Raw genomic sequence first — 24,573 nt, 5'->3', positions numbered from 1 at the left:
GTATAATACATTTATTCAGTTTCAATTCTGTACAGTACCTGAAATGTAATACTTTAAATCATTGTACATCATTATCATCGTAATAAAAACAGTACTGTATAATGATATTGTAAAGATTGAAAGACCAAAAAAAGTAACAAATTTGTAAATGTCTTTGTTGGGTATTCATATGCTTCTAGTAAGTGGCCGCGATTACTCAATGCCCTGTTGTAGCGTATTCCTGGTAAAATCTATACGCAACCGGTAAAAGCTATGTGAAAAAATTTATCTTATTACCAGATGCTCTCGACACAATAAAGCATTGAATTTTTTTATTTACAAAAACCTATAATCAACTACAATATGCCCATTCTAAAAAAAATCTACAAAATTGAAAAATGAATGAATGATGGTTTAAAAAAGCTCAAAATGTGGTATAAATTCATCAATACTTACAATGTAATTATTAGAGGAAATAGGCAAATTCATAATTTTATACTCATATTCATATATTTTTATACAATACAAATAAAAAGTCAGTGATATAGTATATTAATTAAAACTGATCAATATGGTAGTATGGCTGAGTGCATTCTTAATTGTGTGGTCCGAGTGGAGTAGCGTTCTCTTTTGAGGGTTTGAATGCCTCTCTGGGGTTGAACCGTTTTCTTGTTGGGTTTTTATCAGCAGTTGTCTTCATTTGTCGCAAATATTTCACATTTTGTTCTCTGAGTTTAATAACCTCCTACAAGTAAACAATTATTGAATAGGAATCACAAAAAAAGAGAGTGAGAATGAAAACTATAACGTGGCTAGTATCATAAGCAAGTTATGTAATACAGTGTCACATAACATCATGATGCCTGGCTATATGCATACCTTAACATGATGCAGGTGTCACATGTGATACAGGTGTCACATGTGATACAGGTGTCACATGTTATACAGGTGTCACATATGACACTGTATTACAGAATTTGTCCATGATACTGGACAAATAATGCCATATGTGGAGATGCAGTACATTGAATCGGGTGCTTCTTTAACATAAACAAAAAGGTGCTATACTCTTTGACAAAGTGAGAAAACAAAGTCTTACCTGCTTTAGTGCAAGATTTTCCTGTTTTAATTTCTGTACATGCTGAATCTTTTGTTTTGAATTCTGATGGCCTAGAAGCTTAGCATAGTCTTGGCTTAACTTTTGAATCTCGCGCTGGGCCTGACTGCTTTCACACAGCAAGAACTTACGCTCTAATTCAAACTGATCTAACTGTTCCTGTTAATACACAAGGACAGAGAATAAAATATTAGGCAATGATCTACAATGAAATTAAAAAAAGAATGTGGCATGTGAAAAAATTAATATGATACAAGTATGTTTATTCTATGGACTTTAAAGAACGATGATATTTTTTCATAGGGAAAATGCATATTCATCTGCTCATCTTCGATTGTTATCATCCTAGTATAAATGGGCCATAACCCTTTTGCCCAACCTCAACATTTTTATTTGTATAAAATAATTTCTGGCCCTTAAATTTATATGCAAATTTATGCCTTGAATTACAACTGATGCAAACCTTAAATGGAGCAACTTTTTTTTCCAGTTCTTCGTACAAAGTTTGCCACCTGGAAAAAAGAAAACAGACATCGATCAATATTATTGCAACAATATATAATTTGCATAACAAAGTGCTAGTTTGCAATTTAGATCAAACAATACTCAAATGTGTGTTTACGGGCAGAAAAAAAAAGTGTTTTGCTAGCGCCATTTATCATGAATGTTTTGTGTGAGAGTACCATTTCCAACCATCTAGGGGTAACTTATTAAACATTTAACTCAATTCGCTTTGTCAGAGGCCCCCTCCCATTTCAGTATTTATAAATGTCTTTCTATTAATAGCATAGTTTATTTACCTTTCAATCTCCTGTTCATATGCTTCTGTATTCGCTTCATTGCACACATGATTACTGTTTTAAAACATTCATTAAAAAAAAAGGGTTAAAAAAAACAACTTCTAGCGACCTCAAAGGAATGTTTATTTTGGTTAAGCTCTGTCCACAATATAAAACTTTATGTGACAAAAAAATGTGATGTGCCTATATATGCCATGGACATGGTGATGTCATATCACTACTATATTTGGGCATATCACTACCATATTTAGGCACATCACAGTTTTTTTTTTGTCAAACTAATTTGATAGTGTAGACAGACAGACAGAGCTTAAGGCTAAAAAAATAACCTACCTAGCTTCTTCTTGTAAAGCACTTATACTGTTAGAGAGGGTGTTATTTTCTTTCTCAATGTCACTGATTTTCTCACTCATGGCTTGTTTCTCAATCGTAAGAAGCTGAACCCTTGACGTATATGCCTGCACACCATTCTCCAAACTGTGTGTAAGGAAAATTAATGAATTGATTATTAAATTTGAACTTAAAATTTGTAATTTTGGAAGAGGTTCCAGTTCTCAGAGACTGACTTGTTGTTTAGTGGCTGAAAAAGGAAAGTTAGCAGCTCGTTCAACTTGGACCATGAGTTAACTACAACCACACATCAAACTTCAATAGTGGTCAGCCAAAATGATATACTGGTACTGGTTCAGGTAACTGCCTAGATAGAGACATCTGGTAAAACCATTGACATAAAGTTGGAATTTATATTAATGCTACTTTTAAGTGTACACAATATTTTTTTGTCTTTTGAGAGTAAAATAAAAGTATTATTAATAAGCATATCTGACCTCTTATTTGTAGCTTCAAGCTGACATATTTTGTAATTCAATGTACTCTTCTCATCAGTTAATTTCTGATTATTTTTTACTAACTGTCTTGTGTTATCTTGCTCAACATGAACGTGATCTTTCAAATGGCGTACCTTCTCTTGCAACCTATAATTACATTAGAAATGAAGAATTTAGAAAGAAGAGAAGTGGAAAGTTTGACAATTATTTTCATACCAACTGACTGTACCCACTAACAAAATATAAACAATGAATTAATGTTGGCTAACAATATCAACATCACCCGGTTAGATCAAGACACTACTTTGCGCTGATTACTAGCTGCATTATGGGAGTATGTTTCCATAAGTGCTTGATCCAAAAATTGACCGGGGTAATAATGTGCTATGTAAAGCACCTTTGAGCTTGATTATTCATGCAAAGGGCGTTATAGAAATGTAGTATTTATTATTATTATCTTGCCTGGGTGCGTTACAAATAAAAACTTACTTGTGGACATAAGATTCCATCTCAGATGTAGTTTCTTGCATTGTAGCAATCCTTTCTTCATATTTCTCTTTTAATGAGTGTATCTCTTCATTTAGTCTAGCTTTCATCTCTTTCTCAATCATTACTTTACTTTCTTCTGCTTCCACTAATTCTTTCTCAAAGTTGTTGATCTTTTCTTGATAAATTTTCTGCTCGTTTTCGAATGTAACTCGAACACTGTCAAGATTGAAATATTGCAAATCATTGGTTACTGTATTTGAAAAAAACGTTTTGGTTTTCTGCTTCTATTTTAAATATCTACAAAAAAACAAAGCTTGTTATTTTGCACTGTACAATGCATTAAAATATCACCTTACCTGTGGACATACGATTCCATCTCAGTTGCTGAATCTTGCATTGTACTAATCTTTTCTTCATATTTCTCGTTTATTGAGCACATCTCTTGATTAAATCTAATTTCCATCTCTTTTTCAATCATTACTTTACTTTCTTCTGCTTCTACTAACTCTTTCTCAAAGTTGTTGATCTTTTCTTGATATATTTTCAGCTCGTTTTCAAATTTAACTTGAATACTGTCATGATTGAAATGGTACAAATTACTGGTTATTTAAAAAAAAAATTTCTCTCCACTTCAATATAAAATTTTACATAAAACATACCATTTTTGCTTACTTACAATAATATAAATAAGAATAATATGGGTATACAAAACAAAAAATATAAAAACTTTTACCTGAGATTATTATTTTCAAGTTGAGTTATTTTGTCACAGAGTTCTGTCTTCTCATTCTCAACATCTTCTATCGTCTGCTGTAGTTCTGTCTTCTCATTCTCAACATCATCTATCGTCTGCTGCAGTTCTGTCTTCTCATTCTCAACATCTTCTATCGTCTGCTGTAGTTCTGTCTTCTCATTCTCAACATCATCTATCGTCTGCTGCAGTTCTGTCTTCTCCTTCTCAACATCATCTATCGTCTGCTGTAGTTCTGCCATCTCCTTCTGTATATCATCTATCGTCTGCTGTAGTTCTGTCTTCTCCTTCTCAACATCATCTATCGTCTGCTGTAGATCTGTCTTCTCCTTCTCAACATCATCTATCGATTGCTGTAGTTCTGTCTTCTCCTTCTCAACATCTTCTATCTTCTGCTGTAGTTCTGTCTTCTCCTTCTGTACATCATCTATCGTCTGCTGTAGTTCTGTCTTCTCCTTCTTAACATCATCTATCGTCTGCTGTAGATCTGTCTTCTCCTTCTCAACATCATCTATCGTCTGCTGTAGATCTGTCTTCTCCTTCTCAACATCATCTATCGTCTGCTGTAGATCTGTCTTCTCCTTCTCTACATCATCTATCGTCTGCTGTAGTTCTGTCTTCTCCTTCTGTACATCATCTATCGTCTGCTGTAGTTCTGTCTTCTCCTTCTCAACATCTTCTATCTTCTGCTGTAGTTCTGTCTTCTCCTTCTGTACATCATCTATCGTCTGCTGTAGTTCTGTCTTCTCCTTCTCAACATCATCTATCGTCTGCTGTAGTTCTGTCTTCTCCTTCTCAACATCATCTATCGTCTGCTGTAGTTCTGTCTTCTCCTTCTCAACATCATCTATCGTCTGCTGCAGTTCTGTCTTCTCATTCTCAACATCATCTATCGTCTGTTGTAGTTCTGTCTTCTCCTTCTCAACATCATCTATCATCTGCTGCTGTTCTGTCTTCTCCTTCTCAACATCATCTATCGTCTGCTGTAGTTCTGTCTTCTCCTTCTCAACATCATCTATCGTCTGCTGTAGTTCTGTCTTCTCCTTCTCAACATCATCTATCGTCTGCTGCAGTTCTGTCTTCTCCTTCTGTACATCATCTATCGTCTGTTGTAGTTCTGTCTTCTCCTTCTCAACATCATCTATCATCTGCTGCTGTTCTGTCTTCTCCTTCTCAACATCATCTATCGTCTGCTGTAGTTCTGTCTTCTCCTTCTCAACATCATCTATCATCTGCTGCAGTTCTGTCTTCTCCTTCTCAACATCATCTATCGTCTGCTGCAGTTCTGTCTTCTCCTTCTGTACATCTTCTATCGTCTGCTGTAGTTCTGTCTTCTCCTTCTCTACATCATCTATTGTCTGCTGTAGTTCTGTCTTCTCCTTCTGTACATCTTCTATCGTCTGCTGTAGTTCTGTCTTCTCCTTCTGTACATCATCTATCGTCTGCTGTAGTTCTGTCTTCTCCTTCTGTACATCTTCTATCGTCTGTTGTAGTTCTGTCTTCTCCTTCTGTACATCATCTATCCTCTGCTGTAGTTCTGTCTTCTCCTTCTGTACATCTTCTATCGTCTGCTGCAGTTCTGTCTTCTCCTTCTCTACAACTTCTATCGTTTGTTGTAGTTGTTCTTTGTCATTATAAGTTGTCTGCAGATTTTCTAGTAGAGATTCAATCTGATTGGCAAGCCTAAGAGAAAACATAGTGATTTAAAAAAAAATCTTATAAAGAAAGATGTGATTAAGGGTGACAAAGCATATTATAAAACCCGACTGTATATTTGCCATTTGATTGGTTAATTACGCATAACAAATCATTTTAGTTTGAATGAATGGATAGTGTTATAACATTATGGAAGTAGAATTTGGAAATCATTTTTCATATTGCTAATCTGATATTTCACCTTTCAACTTCGGCCTCTTTAGACGAGCACTTTGTTTGAGTATCGACGAGTCGTTTAGCAAACTCTTGTTTTACCCTCTGTAATTCATCCTGTATGTTGGCCAATTGCTCTGTCATGTCTTCCTTTTCCTTCTCTTTTAGTTCTAATACCATCTCTTTAGCTTTCTTAAGGTTTTCTAAATCCACTTGTAACACATTACTTTGCTCTTGTTGTGTTTCAGATTCTCTGGAATAATTAAAATAAAAGTGTGAATCATTTTTACAACATTTCCATTCCATACTTTCTTTCTTGGAATGATCCAAGAAACATTTATTATAATGACCTTTGGCCCAAATGATATACAATGTAACAATTAAATAAATATATGCTAGAGCACATTTACAGTGTAACTATTTAGGCTCCTGGAGGAGTCGAAAGAACACTCATTTTAAATTGTCCCCTTAATATGACATCTATTAAGGGGACTGACCAATATCTCCTTAAAGGTACATCATACCTATTTTGGCACATGGGTTATTCAAAAGACTTGTTCATTTGAAAGGATATAACCAATGAAGATAACGGGGACCTTTACATAGAACATGTCCCTTTAATGGATTTTCCATTTATAGATAAGTATTGTATTAAAAAAAACATTTTGACCAACAGTTTCAATAAACCTCAACATTAAATATCTATTATATATCTAATCAATAATAATCAATAAATTAATAAAATCAAATCACTTACTTGATCAGTTTGTGTTTGGTGTTAATCAATTCTTGTTTCTGTACACTGAGATCGCTCATTTTATTCAGTAATAACGTCTTATCCTTTGTCATCTCCTCAAATGTCTCTGCATGACTACAACATTAAATAAAAATACTGCATTTATTACCATAGGAATTGATACCTGTTTCATTACCCAAGAAAAAATTTGTTGATGAATTACAATAAAATATGGTCTCAAAAAACATGTATGAAAAGTTTACCCAAATCGGATTACGGCAAAGGTTCAAAATTTGACGTTAATTAAAAATGGCCTAGGCTGTCGATGAAACAATGGTGAGCTAGGCTAAGGTGGAATACAAATGCAGACAAATATGTGTGTTACTTCTTTATAGAAACCAGCCTTAACAATAACAATTGTGACTAGAAAAACCGGTTAATTACCGTGACAGATCTTTGTGTAACAATGTATTTTCGTCTTCTAGTGATTTCATCTTCGATTCCAAATCCGCGTTTATGGTCATCAAACTATTTTTTGCTTCCTTAAAAACTAGAATGTCATTCTCCGCCTAAGGAAAGAAAATTTATAAAAATTACACACTTTATCGGTAGATTTAAATTTAAGGTTACTTTAGTTTAATAGTTTTTAATAGTTACCTGTTCTTTTTGTTCTTCAAGTGTCTGTCTCACTTCTTCAATCCTCTCTTCTGCTTTTTCCAATTGATCTTGAAGTTCAACATTAATTTCCTGCAACATAAACATCTTTCTTAGTGGCATAACATCTATAAGCGCTCACTGGCTTAAGGCCCATTCACACTAGGGCGATAACGATCGACGATAATAGACAATAATTTGCATTTTTCATACATAAAATAAAAGAAATATAAAACATTTTCATTCTAGAACTATAGAATAACCATCTATGCTGCCTTTAATGAAAATAATATTTCCACACGTCCAATCAAATAACGTCATGATTAGTAAGAGCAATAATATCGTTACAACGATTTTATTGTTTTATTGATCATGACGTTATTTGATTGAATTTTCAAAAATATTATTTTTATCAAATAAAGCATACATGATTATCCTATAGTCCTAGAACGAAACCCTTTCTAATTTCTTTTGTTTTATGTTAAAAAAATGCATGCTTATATATTTATCGTCGATCGTTATCGTCCTAGTGTGAATGGGCCTTAAACCCAGGGGGCCCCCCTGAGCAGTGCACAGGCATTAAAATATGTTGAAACAGACTAAAAACGCCTGAGACCTTTAGCGTTAGGGGGCCACTTAGAGTTCCTAAACTAGGGGCCTGAGGTCTCTGTTACACCACTGCATCTTGTTTAAGCAGAGAGAAGTGTTGACACAGAACGCACAGTATTAATCACTTACACAATGTTTATCTAGGTTTTCTGTCAGCTCTTTATTGTTCTTCTGTAATCCATCACGTTCAACTTCAAGCTCTGCTGATGTGCTGTTAATGGCATCAAGCTCAAACCTCAATTGTGCGGTTTCTTGCTGTCTCTCTGTCTGACATGCTGTGTACTCTTCTTCCAATAGTTGATACTTGGTTGAGAGAGCTTCTACGTTTTCATTCATGGCCTTCTCTGTCCTATATTAAAATATAAAAAAATGATATATAATAATATATATAATATGCTTAACATTGTATCTTTTTATTATTTTTGCATTAGGTGTTCTTTATGTATCATATGTATTGTAGTAGATCTGTAAAGGTGCAGTGACATGACAGTCATTTTGTATTATGCTAATAATATTATGCCTTTTTAGTCGCGTGGATGCGACTCTATAGTTCACTATGTCGGTCGGTCTGTCTGTCGGTCCGGTATCACTATGCGTTTTATCGCTTTTCTGTACTTTTTTAACTGTTTTGATGTCAACATGTGGGCATTTACGTGAAATTGTGCACCTCCTATTGTGAATGACGTTAGAGTTGCGCAACGTGATTTATGCGCGATTTAACGATTTTCTCGTATTTAACATAGGTCAAAAACCAAACATTATTTTAAATTGAAACTTTGCAAAAGTTTAATTTATATCAGGCGCTAACTTTCTGTTGAAAAAAAATGTGTGTTATACAGAAAGTTACGCGCGCACGCGCATTTAAAATGCGCAAAATTAATTTTTAATAAACTTTCTACGCGTTTCTTGTCATTTTGAGCATGTCAAAAATTCCCATACGCGCGCAAATTTTTACGCGTGCAGTGCGCACGTAGCGTTAAATACATACTTTTTTCATGTGATTTATGTTTTTGCAGCCTTTTATAATAATTTTACCAACTTTTAAACAATTTCGACTTAAAATTACGTCATACGAGCACGTTGAATTGGATAATTTGCGCACGTTTTTGATGAAAAAGTTCAAAAATTCGTCAAAATTATGCCTTTTTAGTCGCGTGGACGCGACTCTATAGTTCACTATGTCGGTCTGTTTGTCTGTCGGTCCGGTATCACTATGCATTGTAGCACGCAACTTAATGGCTGTTGGCCTTGTTATTATTATGTTAGATTTTCTTTCCATGTATCATATGTATTGTAGGGTCCTCATGAGACAAGCTTTTGCTTCTAATGAGCGTCTCAGTTATTCTTAACTGAATAAATGTGGAATAAAATAAAAATAAGATTGTATTACTTTTGTTTCTTCATATTTATACTTAGTTTCTTTTTGTAAAATGTTTGGATTAAATTTTTTTTTTAAACAAAAATTACTAACCTCTCAAGCTTCTCTGTCACCATAGCAACCTGGTTCTTGGCATCATCTGCTCTTGCAGTTTCATCTTCTAGTCTTTTATCGGAAGTGTTGATGTTTTTATTTAGAGCTTCAATTCTTGAATCCCCATCATTCACACGTTGCTGAAGATCTTTGATAGTTTGTTCAGCATCTTCCAATTGTTGTGATGCCAGTTCTTCATCATGACTATTAAAAACATGAATATAATTAGAAAGATGTCCCCTAATAAGGAAGCAACTCAACAAAGTGTCCTCTTAATTGATGTGTCCCCTGAATACCATACTCGTATGTATTTTCCCTTATTCATAAGACAAAGAAAGTGTCCTTTAATAGGGGTGTCGCAAAGGAGTGGGTTCTACTGATAGTAGAACTTAAAATACCCCAGTTCTGTCCAAGTATGGTAGTTGTGGGCTAGACTTAACCAATAAACGAGAGAAATTAGAAGCTATATCTGGATTTGATTCATTAAGCTCTTACCTGTGTTTTTTCAACAACTCTCTAGAATTCTCAAGTTCTGCTTTTACTTCACCGATTACATTTTTAAGTTCAGAGTTCTCAGCTGACAACATCTGTAAGGATTTTAAAGTCGCTAGTTGAAATAAGAACTGCTTATACAATACAAATACTATTATTTATTTGCTTTGTTTCTATAACTAATTTTCTCCTGAATATTAAAGAAACATATTCTTACGTCCTTGTTTGATAATGCCTCAGTCAAATCTTGCTGTAACCCAACATTTTTTGATCTTATTTGACTTATAATGCCTGAAAATATTTAGAAATAATACAGAATTCAGTAAATACACCTAGCTTCTTCCAAACTCTTGAAAGAGATTTCTGCTAATTCTGTGATATTTCTCTAACAATTATGAGACTTCCAGGGGTGGATCCAAGGGGTAACATTTCACAAATTGTAATGAAAAAGATATGACATCAAATACCACTAAGCTCAACCCTACATTTCACCATTTTTAGGCACCGGGCCCCCTATTTCAAAATATTGGATCTGCCATTTACTTCCACAAGCTGTGTAAGATTTTGAAAAAAATAATAAGGCTCCAAAAAAATTTCTTGAGAAGTTACCTTGTAACTGAGTAACTTGCATCTCAATTTCTTCAGAATATTTCTGAGCATCTTTTGTAAGATTTTCTGAGGAAAGAATAATTAATTTTTTTAATTAAAAAAGATACGTCTGGATTAAATCATGAAGAAGCCTATATTCATACATTACATTACTAATAGGCAGCCAATGCAAATAGAATCATTTAAAATTTTACCCTGGATCGTTTTTGTTTCCTCCAGTGCCTTCATTTTGCTAGATGTTTCTTCGAGGTCGGCCTGTAGGTGGCACACTTGATATGTTAAGTTATCTTGAAGTTTGCTCATCTCCTTTATAAAAAAAATAGATAAATTAATATTAATGACAAATTAATTTTCTACTACTGCGCTATATAAATTTACTAACCTATCAAATAATACAACTGCAATTATTCTGTTAAATTTACCAGTTTTTTTTATTAACTGTAATTACCTTTTCTTTATCTTTTACTATATTTGTTAGTTCTTGTATTTTGTTCTGCATTTCTTCTTGTTTCTTGTGAAAATTGATTTCTGTCAAATCAACCTGAAATGTAAACAATGTAATCACACCATAGTGTAGTGTAGTCACTAGTTAAAACATTAAATCAATCTTTCAAAACAGGCTTCATATTAATATTCTACTGCAGTTGCTGAAGTAACTATATAGTATTTTCCCTGCAATAATGTATGATTTCAGTTTAGTTCAATGTAGAAGTTTATTAATTATTTTTGTTTGTTTGTTTGTTTCTTTAATCTATTCACAAAACCATAAATAATCATTACAAAACAAAAGAATGGAAAGGGGGATCTATGAAGCACAGTAGAAACCCCCTGTTACCAAACAATAGATATATATATAAATATTATTTTATTGCAGTAAACAGTGTATGTACCCAAAAAACTAAATAATTGCATTAACAGGTTAAAGAACAACAAAATGGAGTTACTGCAGTAACTGCATGACATGCATACCTTATTGGTGAGAACCTCCTTGGCTTTCCTCATGCTTGCCAATTCTTTCTCCGCTGTTGCTAGGCTAGCTTCAAGGCCACTCTTCTCTTGCAGAGTGGATAGCAATCGGCTGTCTAGTTTTTGGCATTCGCACTGCTTTTTGCTTAGTTGTTTGTCTTGTTCAGTCCGCTGTAGCAAAAGCTGTCTTATCTACAATTATAATCAAGATTATGTTTCTAAGTTTGATTTGACATTGAATCTATTGTAAATTTAGTCAAATGAAAACATTTTTAATTGGAAGTTCTTTAAGAGGATTTCTATGTTGGGTATTATTACAGTGAAATTAAAGTCCTGTTTATACTAGTATAACGAACGATGATAGATAGTAGATAAATATTTTTTCTACACTAAACAAAAGAAATTAGAAAGTATTATTAAGTCTACACTAACAAACTTTATGTGAAAAAAAATGTGATGTGCACATGATGTCATCACTACCATATTTTGGCATATCACTACCATATTTTGGCATATCATTACCATATTTGGGCACCTCACACAAACTAGTTTGATAGTGTAGAATAGACAGAGCTTTAGGTTAACCATTTAAATGCTAAAATGATGAAAATAAATGTAAAACTAGAGTTCATCCCTGAAAGTAAAATATAATCTACAAACCTCCTTTTCTAAATCTGAAACTTTTCTATTATCCATTATACACGGGGTACTGGTCTTTTTTCCTTTTACAGAATTCTATAGTAAGAAAATAAACAATGTTTAATGTAAACCTGTGTGAATGCATTACAAACTGAAGCAATTACTGTCTTAAGCCCTGTCCACACTATCAAACTGTATGTGACAAAAATATGTGATGTGCCCTCATTCATATATGGACATGATGATGTCATATCAATACCATATTTGGGCATACCACTACCGTATTTGGGTACATCACACTTTTTTCTTCAAACTATTTTGATAGTGTAGACAGAGCTTTAACACCTGTTCACATTATAAAAAGATGTAATCCGAACGTGAAGATCATTCAGTATGAAACGCCTATACAATACCTTGATTCCATTTTGAAATAGCTTTTTTGCTGGTGTCTCTAATAACAATGAATCCATTGACATTGATGGCCGTAGCATAGAACTGTTATTAAGAGGTTCTGTATACAGAAACGAATAAAAATCATGTGTTAAAAATACATTATTATAAAAAATTAAATCTAGTGTTTATTATTTATGACTTTCCAGCAAAGTACCAACTTGGAATCTGTATACCCAGGTGTTCCGGGTCACATCTACTATGTTACATACATTTTTAAAGGTATTATTTTATCTATATTAGCAAACTTTTTTTTGTATTAAGGTTTGACAGGCTTTACAGCAGTTTTGTGATAATTCAGAAGCTAGCCGGCATGCAAGGCATCTATAGTATTAGTAGTGTGGTTTTCCTAGGAGTTGGGCAATGATGATGTGTAAACAAATATGTTTTTCAAACCAACCTTTAGGCAGCTTAAACCTTTCGGATTTGTCAAAGCATGCAATTCCAGCTTTCTGTTGAAGGGTAACATCGTATTTCCCAACTGGAGGGCCACACGCTTTAAATGTTTAAAAAAATGTTAAAATTAGGATTATATAGCCTATTTAGTACTTAGCTACAGTACAGCTACAAAGGAGGTACTTTCTACTGGGCCTGGTAGTCCTATTAAAACATATTTAATGTCTGTAAATTCAATTTGATTCGGTCTTTGACACTACACACCTCAGTAGACAGGTAATTTTTTATCAAAAACATTATTTCATCAAAAAAGAAAAATACCAAAAATATAGTTATTTATGACCATTAATTTTATATAATATTATTTAACAAATATTCCATTGAGCGAGGTCTTAAAATACTGTAAATTATTTTAATATTTACAAAAAAAAAAGCAATATTGCATTTGAAAATTTACATATTTATTAGCACATGCCGTGGGAGCAATAATTTAAGCTCCATGCATGGCCTATAACTAGCTTGACTGGCTGGGCTTAACCTGGCTAGATATACAGTACCCTAGGCCTAGCTAGGCCCTTATCTATGCCTAACCCTTAGCAGGCCCCAGTGTAGACGGTCACTCACGCAGGACAGCACATGACACACACAGAGGAGAGTCACACTACACACACTGGACTGCTTGGCTTACTAGGCCTAGCCTAGGCTAACTCTATCTACTACAGCCAAGAAGAAGCATAGCTTTTAGCAGATATTAAGGCCTATTTTATGACATGAAATGCATATTTATGTAATATTAATATTTACTTACGGACAATTTCATTGAACCTTTTCAATTTTGACTTAGAAAAGGCCATTTTTCAACTTCAAATCCTAGATATTAAATCTTATGAACGTTGAATGATGGCTTCCGAGCCTCGAAATTAAAATTCAAATTAACCACCCTTTACCCTTTTATAGAGGGCGGTATTGTACATTCAGTCTACAATCTTTGATTTAGTTTAGACAATGAGTCTCTCCTGGTGGATTTAGGCACGGGACGTATTTCTGTTATTACCTAAATATAAGTTAGGGTCTTTTTTTGGTTTAATATTAACAAGCTACAGTATTTCCTATTTTAAATCGTGGCGTCACCGACAATATAAGATTCTTTGATGAAATTATTCATACTCCAGGCCGAAAAAAAAAACAAAAAAAATACACTGCAATACTTTCCCCTGGTTCCTGAAATAATTATGATTTGGTAAATTCAAACAAACAACTGTCTTAATGTTTAAGAAGTCTTTATTTAAACAAGTTTGTGACACAATTGCAACTCACGCACACCAGATCCATCTATTGCGTACAAAAATAACGGCTCTTAAAATACTAGTAGCACCCTTTACAATATCACACTAAAATCAAAAGTCTGTAAGATTTTGCCACCTCTTTATCAGCGTTAGTGTTTGTAAATCTGATCTGTTTCAAATTGTCTCGAGTCTACAGTCACCATTTTATAACGTGGTTGTTACGTTATGTTTGACAGTAAAACAGTCGAAATTGTGAGTCTGATGTTCAAGGAGTGTCCGACGAGAACTGACGACAAATACAAAATTCTATTGACACTCGGACGTCTCGACAATCTTCATATTTCTGGTAGCGACTAATTTGTTTTAACTATAAAAAGAAAAAAAATCATATTAATTTTTACAGAATGATAAATCAAGGTGCCCAAGAGGAATGCACGATGAATCCTTTCAGACATTAAATGTGTTGCGTGCTATGCTTGGTTCCCACTGGCGATGCAACGTAACGCAACCTACGCAACGTAGGAAAGCCCTTCCAATTGTTTTCAAACCTGCGATGTTTGCAGCATTGTTGCGTCGTCCGGGTTCCCATTTTGCGTCAATACGTCGTTGGGTTGCGTTACGTTGCGTCATTAGTGGGAACCAAGCTTTAACGAATGTATTTTTAAAACTTACATATTCAAAAGAGCCTCTATCATTAACATGTACTTGCCACTTGGATGGGCCTTGTTGAGAATCAAATTGTATATAATGTTGAACTCGTTTCACTCTTCCTCCATACTCGAATGTTTGCTCAACGACAGACGTTATTTTGTCGACTGTTACGTCCATACACGGTGAATGCGGGTGCTGTGTGAAAGGAATAGTTACATTATTACTATTTTTACAATCTGACAAAGCTGTTCTATCAGGCCCACCACGACGTAAGAATAGGCCAGTTCCAAACCAGCTAAACTCTATGTTTAACGAAGAACATAGATATTCCGTTCTAGATTACCTTACGACTTGCGTAAGTCACGCCACTCTCGGCGTACGTGTGAACGCACATCTCTTCCTACCACATACAATAATATGCCTATGTTTGATTTATCTGTTTGTGTGAACGCAGTTTAATTCACTTTTTACCTGTGCGTGGTGTTTATTTATTTCATCAGCTGCCATTTCTGCATATCTCTTGTGAATGTTTGTCCAGTTACCAGTAAATACCTTTTAAGACATTATTTAAAAAATTAGTCTTCAATTTTCAATATTATCTCTTTGACTTTTTAAGCAATTGTTGTTGTCAGACGTCAGGCGTCAACCTTCTACCGCCTTATGGCCTCTAATATTTTTGCTTTATCAGATTATGGATGTCCCCGTCCCATAAGTACATTACTAAAAAATAAGTACCTTTTGTTGTCTGCAAGCACAAGACCATAATGGTACCCGAGCGTCATAGCATCCACGTGACCTGTTGAAATATACTTGTTTTGTTACAAAATCTTGGCATTCCATATAATTGTTCTTCATCGATTTGTTAAAATCATACGTCATTAAAGCCGCATTTAAAAAGTTGGATTTTAACTTGAAGCCTATTTCATCCAATATTTGAGCACTCCTACCTTGGAATGGTCTGATTTAAAATATTGTATGATTTATCATGAATATGACCCTTGATCTCATGTATTTTGGGATAGTGCATCAGAGATTTCATCGTTTGATGAAGATCATAGAACACCTAAATAAAAGAAAAATAAGAGAAATTTCATAGCCAGTAAAAACGGTCTTTTCGAGTTTTTTTTTTCAATTCGCGTTTATATGGATCGCTATGGTATTTAGCGTTTTGTGTTTGTAGTTATGTTAATTTTTTTTTTGCTGAAAGACAAACTTATTTTACGGTTAGTTAGAGACTTGAACTACCTACCTTGTTTGTTGAACTTCCTTTACTGCTCGACGTTTAACACGATGCTCTATTGAACCCGGGTAAAGGAAACCTTATTTTATCCAACTGTAAATGACCGACTGCCCCGCGTCTGCGCACTTATAATGTCACGTGATATACGACCCGGCGACAGACTTGACTCAGATTCGTTGGGTCAACTTACCTATCAGTGAAAGTTTGCTGCAAAGCGCGAAATTCGAAAGCGGCGAATACCGCGAGGTATGGTGTTCCATCATTTACGGTGTATTTGTGCATGTTGTTCTAACTTATATACTTTAGGCCTATTAATCAAATATTGTAATTTGTAAAAAATATGTGTATACCATACCACCGCAGTTACAGAGTGAGTGAATGGGGTTCAATTCTAAAAAATGTACATTTAAATTTAGGCCTATATAGAGCTTATGATCTTATGGATGTGAAAGATAAGAAAATGCATGAAATAAATAAAAAGTAAACTTTAAAGGCATGCAAGAAATCGTACCTACCATGTACCGTTGACTATTTATCAGCAAATTGCTCCGCCATTTTGGATTTGATTCTAAGACATGGTGAGGAAGTATCATACTAACAAACGGAAGAAAAACTTCAATTTGACTACCCGGATGTATATTGAGGTTTCCACGGTGATATTGGTCTCCATGGTCTCCAAACAACAGCTGTAGATATCAATGGTTTCATTAATAAATGTTATACTGTTAATGTTAAGTAGTGGACATTACACAGTGATATACTATATACGATGTAATATTAAATATACGGAAGCTTAAAGTAACCTTTCGCGTATCGGAAACTCGAGGTCAGTTTAAGCCTCCGTAATTGTTAAATCAAGTACATTACACTAATATGCTTACCACAACTAAATTTTTGTTTTCACTTAAAACATTCTGAAGGAAGTGCACAAGACTCTCATCGACTTGGTTGATTGATTCATCTTCAAACCTGTCAACAAAAAATTACCATCAACATTACAACTCATCTGAACAGTACGAGAAATAAGGAATCATATTAAATTGACAATATACAGCGGCCGTGATCGCCGCGTGCGATATTTCTTTTCGTACATAAGTTTGGGACCCTCCCACGAAACGTCACAAAATACACATGAATATTCATTAGTCAAAACCATAAAGTGTGACGTAAGAATTAAGCTAACTACAATTCGCTAACGCAAATGTTTTACGTCGATCCGTCTGTGTAGTCGAATGGATGATGAACTTCGCATGTCGGGGTTCGAATCCCACAAGCAACTACTTTTTTTCTTTATAGTGAGACAGAGATTATTTAGAGGGTTATGTTTAATTATATTAGGATTAGTTTTCGGCTATCTTTCACTCCTTATGTACGAAAAAAAAATCGCTGGGCGCGTACATACCGATGATGAGCGTTCAAATCAAACGCAGTCCATTTAGCTGGATAATCTCGTTTCAGGAAGTCACGTGTGTAGTTTAAAATGTAATCATGCGCCATGTGATCACCGACACAAAGTCCTGATAAGACACCTGGAGAAATCTGAAAATCAAAAATGAAAATACAAATTTAGAAATAATAAATTTGTGAATTTTTTATTCAGTAAATTGGCCCGAAAAAGTATGCTAGGCCTACATGAAAAATTAAGGGATGTGTTACCTCTTTATTTTCCAATTTAACCCATCCATGCTCCCAGTAGGGAAGAACTCCTGGTCGATCGGTGCAATTCTAAATATGATATACAGTGAAAGAAAAAAAAAAGAAATGGCAATAATTGCTAGAAAATTTTTAAAAATCGATTAAAAAAATTACTTATAATTATATAAATGCCATTGAGTGTGTCAAACTGAAAATTTTAGATATAAACATTTATAAGAATTATAGAGGGCGACATACATAACATTTTAGATATCACAAGATCTATCAACAAAATTAACACAAGTTACAGAGGGCGGCAATATCCAATATCAGAACGATTGATCCATTTTAAATTAACTTTAAATTTCAATGTTCTTTTTAATTTTACGTTATAAAATATGCACTACCTTACAAACTGTACGTGTACCGAAAAGACCATTGCCATTGTCGAGACCATAGCTTGTGACGTAACCTCGCTCATTTGCATAATCCCAAATCCATTCATTAACTTTTTTTGTAAATCTGTAAATATAACCATCTTTATACTAATATTATAATTATTCAATTTCAGATCATCATCAAGAAATAAAAAAAAATTTCACCATTTTGTTTCATCATTCTTACGCGCGCGCGGCGCTGACAATAAGCAGGAGACCCTATAAACTTACCTCTTTTCTGTAATTCTTGTCTGGTCGTCCCCACTGGAAAAATAAATGCCTAAATCACGAAAAAAGACTTTTTACGAAATACAGTAGACCTAGATTATAATTTACTACAGTTTAATATTAATGTATTTCCTCTAAAGCCGCCCTGTCTACACTATCAAACATTATATGTGACAAAAAAATGTGATGTGCCCAAATGTAGACATGATGATGTCATATCACTACCATATTTGGGCATAATAAATCACTACCATATATTTGATTTGATAGTGTAGACAGAGCTCAAATTGTACAAAGACGTATTACCAGCATAAAGTGGTGTTAAGTTCATAGCGGTAACTCCCCCGATAGAATTTGCCCGGTTGAATAGGAACGCCTGATGGCTGTAATCTTGTGTGACTTGACCACTACTCGTCCCTGGCAAAACAAAAAACACTCCCATAATCATCAATAAAGTATGCCTAACAATAGTATTCAGTCATAATGGACCAATCGACTTTAATAAATGTTGTCTCCTTACCGTCTGATTCTCCCTATACCCTCTTTAGTTCATAACCGAACCATGAAGGTACCTCCATGACCGAACCTATCCCGGGAATCTACGTTCTAAGTTCTGTCCACCAAATTGAGCATTGAATCAATTTTGTATCCCTTTACACTGTCCATTGCTGTTTCATAATGAACTTAAAAAAACCCGTTTAACTATTACTGAACTTATTGGCTTTCAAAGTTCATTTAAATGATTACCTCCAAATTGCGCATAGTATAGCTGATGCAGATACTTGGCTGTTTTCGGTAAACCACAAGTTCGATGGAATTGTGGACGAGACAGAGAATCCAGATTGATGGAGAGAATCGACAATGGCTGCCAATCTGGTTCATCTTCCTTCTAAAATGACGTAATAAATTACAAAACAAACATTATCAAAGTCAACACGCTTATATCAACACATTTGAACGGCGCGCGTGACGTGACGTCACAGTTCTGCGATAGCACTAGGCTATAAATCCGTGATTATTAACTATCCGTTAATTAACTTACCGTTTTATCAAACTTCTGACGCTGTTTTTTCTCGGCGTTTTTGTTCGGTATAAATTGAGTTCGATAGTTGTGGTATTCTTTTACGCTGAAAAACATGGCACAGATTATTATGTAATTAAATAAATAGATGTTATTCTGTTGATTAATGTATATGGTTAGGCCTAACTAATAAATAAATGTTAGTCTAAAGACTCGATCCTGACGAGGTATGGCACGCTGCGACGCAACGTGGCGTATTGATATGATGTTCTTACTTTCCATTTGTCGATTTATTACAAATGACGTCAGCATATTGTGTAGTAAAGTTGATTTCAGTCGGACCCTGGTAATTGTGATACACGGCATCCGGGGAATATTTGTTGTTGGAAAGTAAAAACTCGCCTTCCTCCCGGGTGACGAAGTTTATTCGGAATGGGCCTTCACAATTCACTTTTAATGTACTGAAAATAAAAATGTGAACAAGGATTAATTTAAATGTATAAAGACAAGGACTGCCAATCAAATCGATTGAAAGCATTCTCCATTTGGCCTAGGCCTACACTTTACTAGATTTTTCATGACGACTTTGATATTAAACGCGTGACACACGCGAGTAAATTTTTAGCAAAAGTGTTTAATCTGAAATCTGCTAACCTTTTGTTTTTATCTTTGTATGTAAACGTCGGACTGTACCCACAATGCCATGTGATATTACGACAAATCGAAGTCGGTTCTTCTACATACGGGACATTACATTCACTGTCAGAAACTGTCCATATTGATGACGTAAATAAACTTCCTTCAATATCAACCAATCGTTTCCTAATGTCTTCTGTACTGTTGATATGCAATTCAACTAAAAGAAATATGAAACCTTCTAGTGATGAACCATCATCATCATCATAATCGTCATCACCATCATCATATTCGTCATCATCCTTTTCACCTTCATCTTCATCATCATCATCATCATCATCATCGTCATCATCATCATCATCCTATTCACCTTCATCTTCATCATCATCATCATCATAATCATCGTCATCATCATTATCATCATCATCATCATCATCACAGATTCATCATCATAATCATCATAATCATCGTCATCATCATAATCATCGTCATCATCATCATCATCATCATCGTCATCACTGATCAACATTCATTAAGGGCCGCTGATTAATTAAATTAATTCAAATGTGTCGTTGCTGGATCTCAAGCTCAGTCTACAAAAAAAATGTGATGTTCCTATATATGGACATGATGATGTTATATCACTACTAGGCCTACCATATTTTGGAATATCCTACTATACCTGGGCACATTAAGCTTTATTGAGACTGGTATGAAACTTAAACTTTGCAAAGTATTTTGATAATTATAATATGTTTGCAATAAATAATCGAATAAATTGGTTATGATAAGGATATTTGCAATACAAAAAATTGGTATGAGAAAATTGAAAATCTAAAAAAGATCCTTAAAACTTGGGAAAAAAGACAAATATCATTCTTTGGGAAAATCACGGTAATCAAAACACTGCGTTATCAAAACTTATTTATAATGCAAGTGTCACAGACTTGCCGAAATCTATTATTCCTGAAATTAACAAGATTTTATACAAATTTTTATGGAGTGGTAATAAAGAAAAAATTAAAAGAAATACTTTGATACAAAACATTGAAAATGGTGGGATTAAAATGAGTGACTTTAACTCTATGATTGAATCTTTAAAGTTAGGCTGGGTGGTAAAACGTTTACTAAGCCCGGATCCAGGAAAGTGGAAATGTATTCCATTATACAATTTATATCCAATTGATTATACATTAAGTATGACGGAAGCAAACTTTGAGAAGCATAATGCACTCAAATATGTGAATACATTCTATATAAATAATATGCTTAAAGCCTGCATACGGTTTAATAATATTTATGCTAAAAATCCTCAATGTATATGTGAAATAAAAACTAAGAGGTTATGGGAGAATATATATGTCATGCATAACAAACAAGGCCAACAGCCATAAGTCGCGTGCTAAAACGCATAGTGATACCGGACCGACAGACAGACCGACAGACCGACCGACCGACCGACATAGTGAACTATAGAGTCGCGTCCACGCGACTAAAAATCACTATTATTTAAATCTTGGGTGAATTCAGGTATAAAAACAGTAGGAGATATTATGGTTAAGTCTAGATTTAAGCATATTAATGAAATAACTTCACTGTTGAAACGAAGGGAAAATGCATTTTTAGTAGCGTGGACGCGACTCTATAGTTCACTATGTCGGTCGGTCGGTCTGTCGGTCTGTCTGTCGGTCCGGTATCACTATGCGTTTTAGCACGCGACTTATGGCTGTTGGCCTTGTTAATATATATGGCACTAATTGACGCTATTCCGAGAAGCTGGAAAGTTATAGTGGTTGAGAAACATTGTTAAATACATAAAGAGGTTGATACAATAGACAAAAATTTAATGTTACTTCAAATTATACAACTGTCAAACAATTCTATTCAACTTTTATCGATGTAGCATATAAAGCGTGCATACCAAAAACACAAGATAAATGGGAAAACCAACTTCAAAATTGTTTTATTGACTGGAATCTATGTTGGAAAAACAAAGTTAAGAGTATGTTGCACATAAAAAGAGTGGCTTTCTTTAATTTTAAGCTGCTACATAAAATTTTACCAACTAAGTGTAAGCTAAAATTATGGAATTTGTCAAACAGTAATTATTGTGAATATTGTAATGAGGAGGTTGAAAATGAAAAGCATATGTTATTTACATGCAAAGAAGTAAAACATTGCTGGGTAAAATGTTGCGCTATGCTGAAAACATGTTTTGAATTTACTCAGGAAGTTACATGGGAGAAAATTGTACTTTGAAAATATGATGTCAAAATTAATGAAATATTTTCCATTTTAACTTTCTATGTTTATAAAAGTAAAGTCAAACATAGACTAGGACTTGTTAAAACATGTCCATGGTTAATGTTCACTGCTGAGTTAGAAGGTATAATCAATTGTCAGTTTTTAATAAATAAAGAAAAGGCAACAAAAATGTCGTCAGATATGGACCGTAACAATTTAGCAAGGTATAAAATTAACGTTTATAAAATTGATATTTAGGTAAAGTAAAATATAACTTTTTTTGATTGCCTGAAAGAGATAAAAAGAGTTATACAATAAAGAATTCTGTGGTAAATTATACGTACATTGTTAAGGATTGAAAAACGAGTGTATAACATAGAGGAAAGTATTTTTTTTTCTTCTTTCCTTATACTATTATATATAAAATGCAATGGTAGGAGTGAGATATCAGATGTACTGAAAGTTATTTAATGTCAGTTATATTGTATTGCATCATTACATTACTCATGTGCAATGCAATGCATTGTAAACGAACATTTTATTGATGAAGAAATAAAAGTGGGTCGATCCTACATAAGAAAAAAAAAAATTACAGTTGTTTCGCTTGTGTCCTTTTTGTCTCTGCTGCGGTTGTCGCCTGATAATTGGAATTTTAGGTCTATGATCACGTGGTCTGCTTGCTTTTCTTTTAGAATAATTGATTGAATGGCGAAACTCAATCTCATTTTCTAACACATACTTTCCAATTGAATGCATATAATAGTTGCTATTAGAAAAGATATATGTGAGGCCAAAAAACGTTTGCACGGCCACGCAAATTACCAGGCATGATATCAAACGGCGGCGAGTCGTCATCTCTCTATATAGCCTACAAAACAAATTCATAAATAGATAAAATCAAAACACGAACAGGCATTGAGCCCTATTGACCGCCCCCTCCCATTCATCACATTTTATCAAACATAGGCCTACCAGGAAAGAATGAATTCACTCTTAATTCCCTGGGCCTCTAATTAATAATGCCGCTCATTTATGTTTAGGGCATGTTTTGTTTTTCATTCTGCTTAATTAGTAGGCATAAGTTAACCTAAAAAAATACAACCATAAAATCACGCTACCTCTCCGATTGTCAGTAATCGGTATATACCAATGTCAGGTTAGTTCGGCTGATCTTAGATTCCAAGAGTATTGTGCCGGAGATTTGTCTGTCACATAGGCCTATAGTAAAAAGAAATCTTGCAGCGTTATGTCCTCATAACGTATGACTGGAGTATCACTCGTGTTGGACTTTGACCAGTTAGTGGATTAAACTATTATAATCAAATATTAAAACAACAAAGGCACTGATTGGTATTAATAGGCTAATATTATTGAACATAGTAGAACCCCATGGTTTAATCACGGTCGACCCCAATTAGCAATTTTTCCGAACGCTAAATTAATTTATTCTTAGGCCTATTCCGAATGTTATGTTCTTTCTTTATTGTATAAAGTAATATGATAATATACAGTAGTTATTATAATTATTATGCAAAATTTCTTGTATTTTCGTTACTTCCCACCTGCGATGGATGCGGACGCCGCCTATACGTTGGTTGTGGGGGCGGTGTTCTTCTAAAACTTCGGAATTTCCCACGCGATATTTTCGACCTGATTTTTTTGCTGCATAGGGGAAAACCCCTAATTCACATCGTGTTTCCTATTTCAGAGATTAATTTGTCAAATTAATTGTTAATTTGTGCTATCATTCTTAAATATTTTTCCTTAATTTATTTAAAATTATTATTTTTAATATAAAATTGCTAGATAATTTTATACTTACTTAATTTCACACTATGAATTATTAATCATGTTATAGGCCTGTTATTTCATATTTCAGGTATAGTATGTACAGTCGGAGAGCCGCGTTGGGAAATATGACCGTTATCGCGAAATTTTCGACTTCGCATGACGTCATTAATTTTAGAAGCCCTCTCTCGGCACAGAGGCATCAACTTTTCGCGCGAAAACATTAGCATAAAGTATACGTCAATTTATAGCTGTTTAATAAACATTAATAGGCGAAAAATTAACCATATATGGTAAGATCAGTTCCTTATATGTTTAAGATGTCGCAGGTCACCTAATTTTCGGAATAATTTGTTGGATTTGTTGTCAGTGACAGTTTCTTTCCAAAGTTCGTGTGCAGCCGTCAAAGCTGAAGTTTTCTAACTTGTGTTTGTTTACAAATTTTCCATTAGTGGGATTTGCATCCCATACAGTGAATTACCAAAAAATCGGCGTATATGGATAGAGTAAGTATCAATAGTCTGTTTTACGTTAAAATTGGCTTGAAACCCTA

At 34.1% G+C, this 24,573-nt stretch overlaps 2 protein-coding genes across 2 annotated transcripts; both read right to left on the bottom strand.

The window, feature by feature from the left end:
* On the bottom strand, positions 1–13,763 carry LOC140050143 (uncharacterized). The gene is made up of 25 exons (XM_072095200.1): positions 13,663–13,763; positions 12,859–12,954; positions 12,422–12,519; positions 12,030–12,104; positions 11,373–11,561; positions 10,852–10,944; positions 10,598–10,709; positions 10,404–10,469; positions 10,012–10,085; positions 9,798–9,889; positions 9,303–9,506; positions 7,961–8,180; positions 7,226–7,315; positions 7,013–7,137; positions 6,590–6,703; positions 5,861–6,085; positions 3,946–5,646; positions 3,569–3,784; positions 3,213–3,428; positions 2,724–2,870; positions 2,230–2,373; positions 1,897–1,950; positions 1,560–1,608; positions 1,079–1,255; positions 1–724 (listed from the first exon to the last, which is right to left on the bottom strand). The coding sequence occupies exons 1-25, from the start codon at positions 13,706–13,708 to the stop codon at positions 575–577; spliced, it is 4,773 nt and encodes a 1,590-aa protein (XP_071951301.1). The 5' UTR covers positions 13,709–13,763; the 3' UTR covers positions 1–574.
* A 388-nt stretch (positions 13,764–14,151) lies between these two features.
* LOC140049876 (uncharacterized) lies at positions 14,152–19,890 on the bottom strand. Its single transcript, XM_072094827.1, has 15 exons — positions 19,628–19,890; positions 19,374–19,458; positions 19,079–19,220; positions 18,638–18,748; positions 18,335–18,383; positions 18,074–18,188; positions 17,688–17,756; positions 17,434–17,570; positions 16,913–17,000; positions 16,547–16,717; positions 15,739–15,854; positions 15,527–15,587; positions 15,263–15,343; positions 14,813–14,986; positions 14,152–14,507 (listed from the first exon to the last, which is right to left on the bottom strand). The coding sequence occupies exons 1-15, from the start codon at positions 19,888–19,890 to the stop codon at positions 14,406–14,408; spliced, it is 1,764 nt and encodes a 587-aa protein (XP_071950928.1). The 3' UTR covers positions 14,152–14,405.
* Positions 19,891–24,573: the final 4,683 nt, after the last annotated feature.

Source organism: Antedon mediterranea, chromosome 5 (genome assembly GCF_964355755.1).
Source record: "Antedon mediterranea chromosome 5, ecAntMedi1.1, whole genome shotgun sequence".
NCBI lineage: Eukaryota > Metazoa > Echinodermata > Crinoidea > Comatulida > Antedonidae > Antedon > Antedon mediterranea.
This window is presented reverse-complemented; position numbering and strand designations above follow the sequence as displayed.

Coding starts and splice junctions, on each gene's coding strand:
- LOC140050143 (XM_072095200.1), bottom strand. CDS start 13,708: ATGGCCTTTTCTAAGTCAAAATTGAAAAGGTTCAATGAAATTGTCC. Junction 9,507..9,797: donor GAGTTGTTGAAAAAACACAG/GTAAGAGCTTAA, acceptor TGTTTTTAATAG/TCATGATGAAGAACTGGCAT. Junction 2,374..2,723: donor CTTGAAGCTACAAATAAGAG/GTCAGATATGCT, acceptor CCTTACACACAG/TTTGGAGAATGGTGTGCAGG.
- LOC140049876 (XM_072094827.1), bottom strand. CDS start 19,890: ATGCTTTCAATCGATTTGATTGGCAGTCCTTGTCTTTATACATTTAAA. Junction 19,459..19,627: donor AATAAATCGACAAATGGAAA/GTAAGAACATCA, acceptor CATGTTTTTCAG/CGTAAAAGAATACCACAACT. Junction 16,718..16,912: donor AAAACAAAAATTTAGTTGTG/GTAAGCATATTA, acceptor TGATATCTACAG/CTGTTGTTTGGAGACCATGG.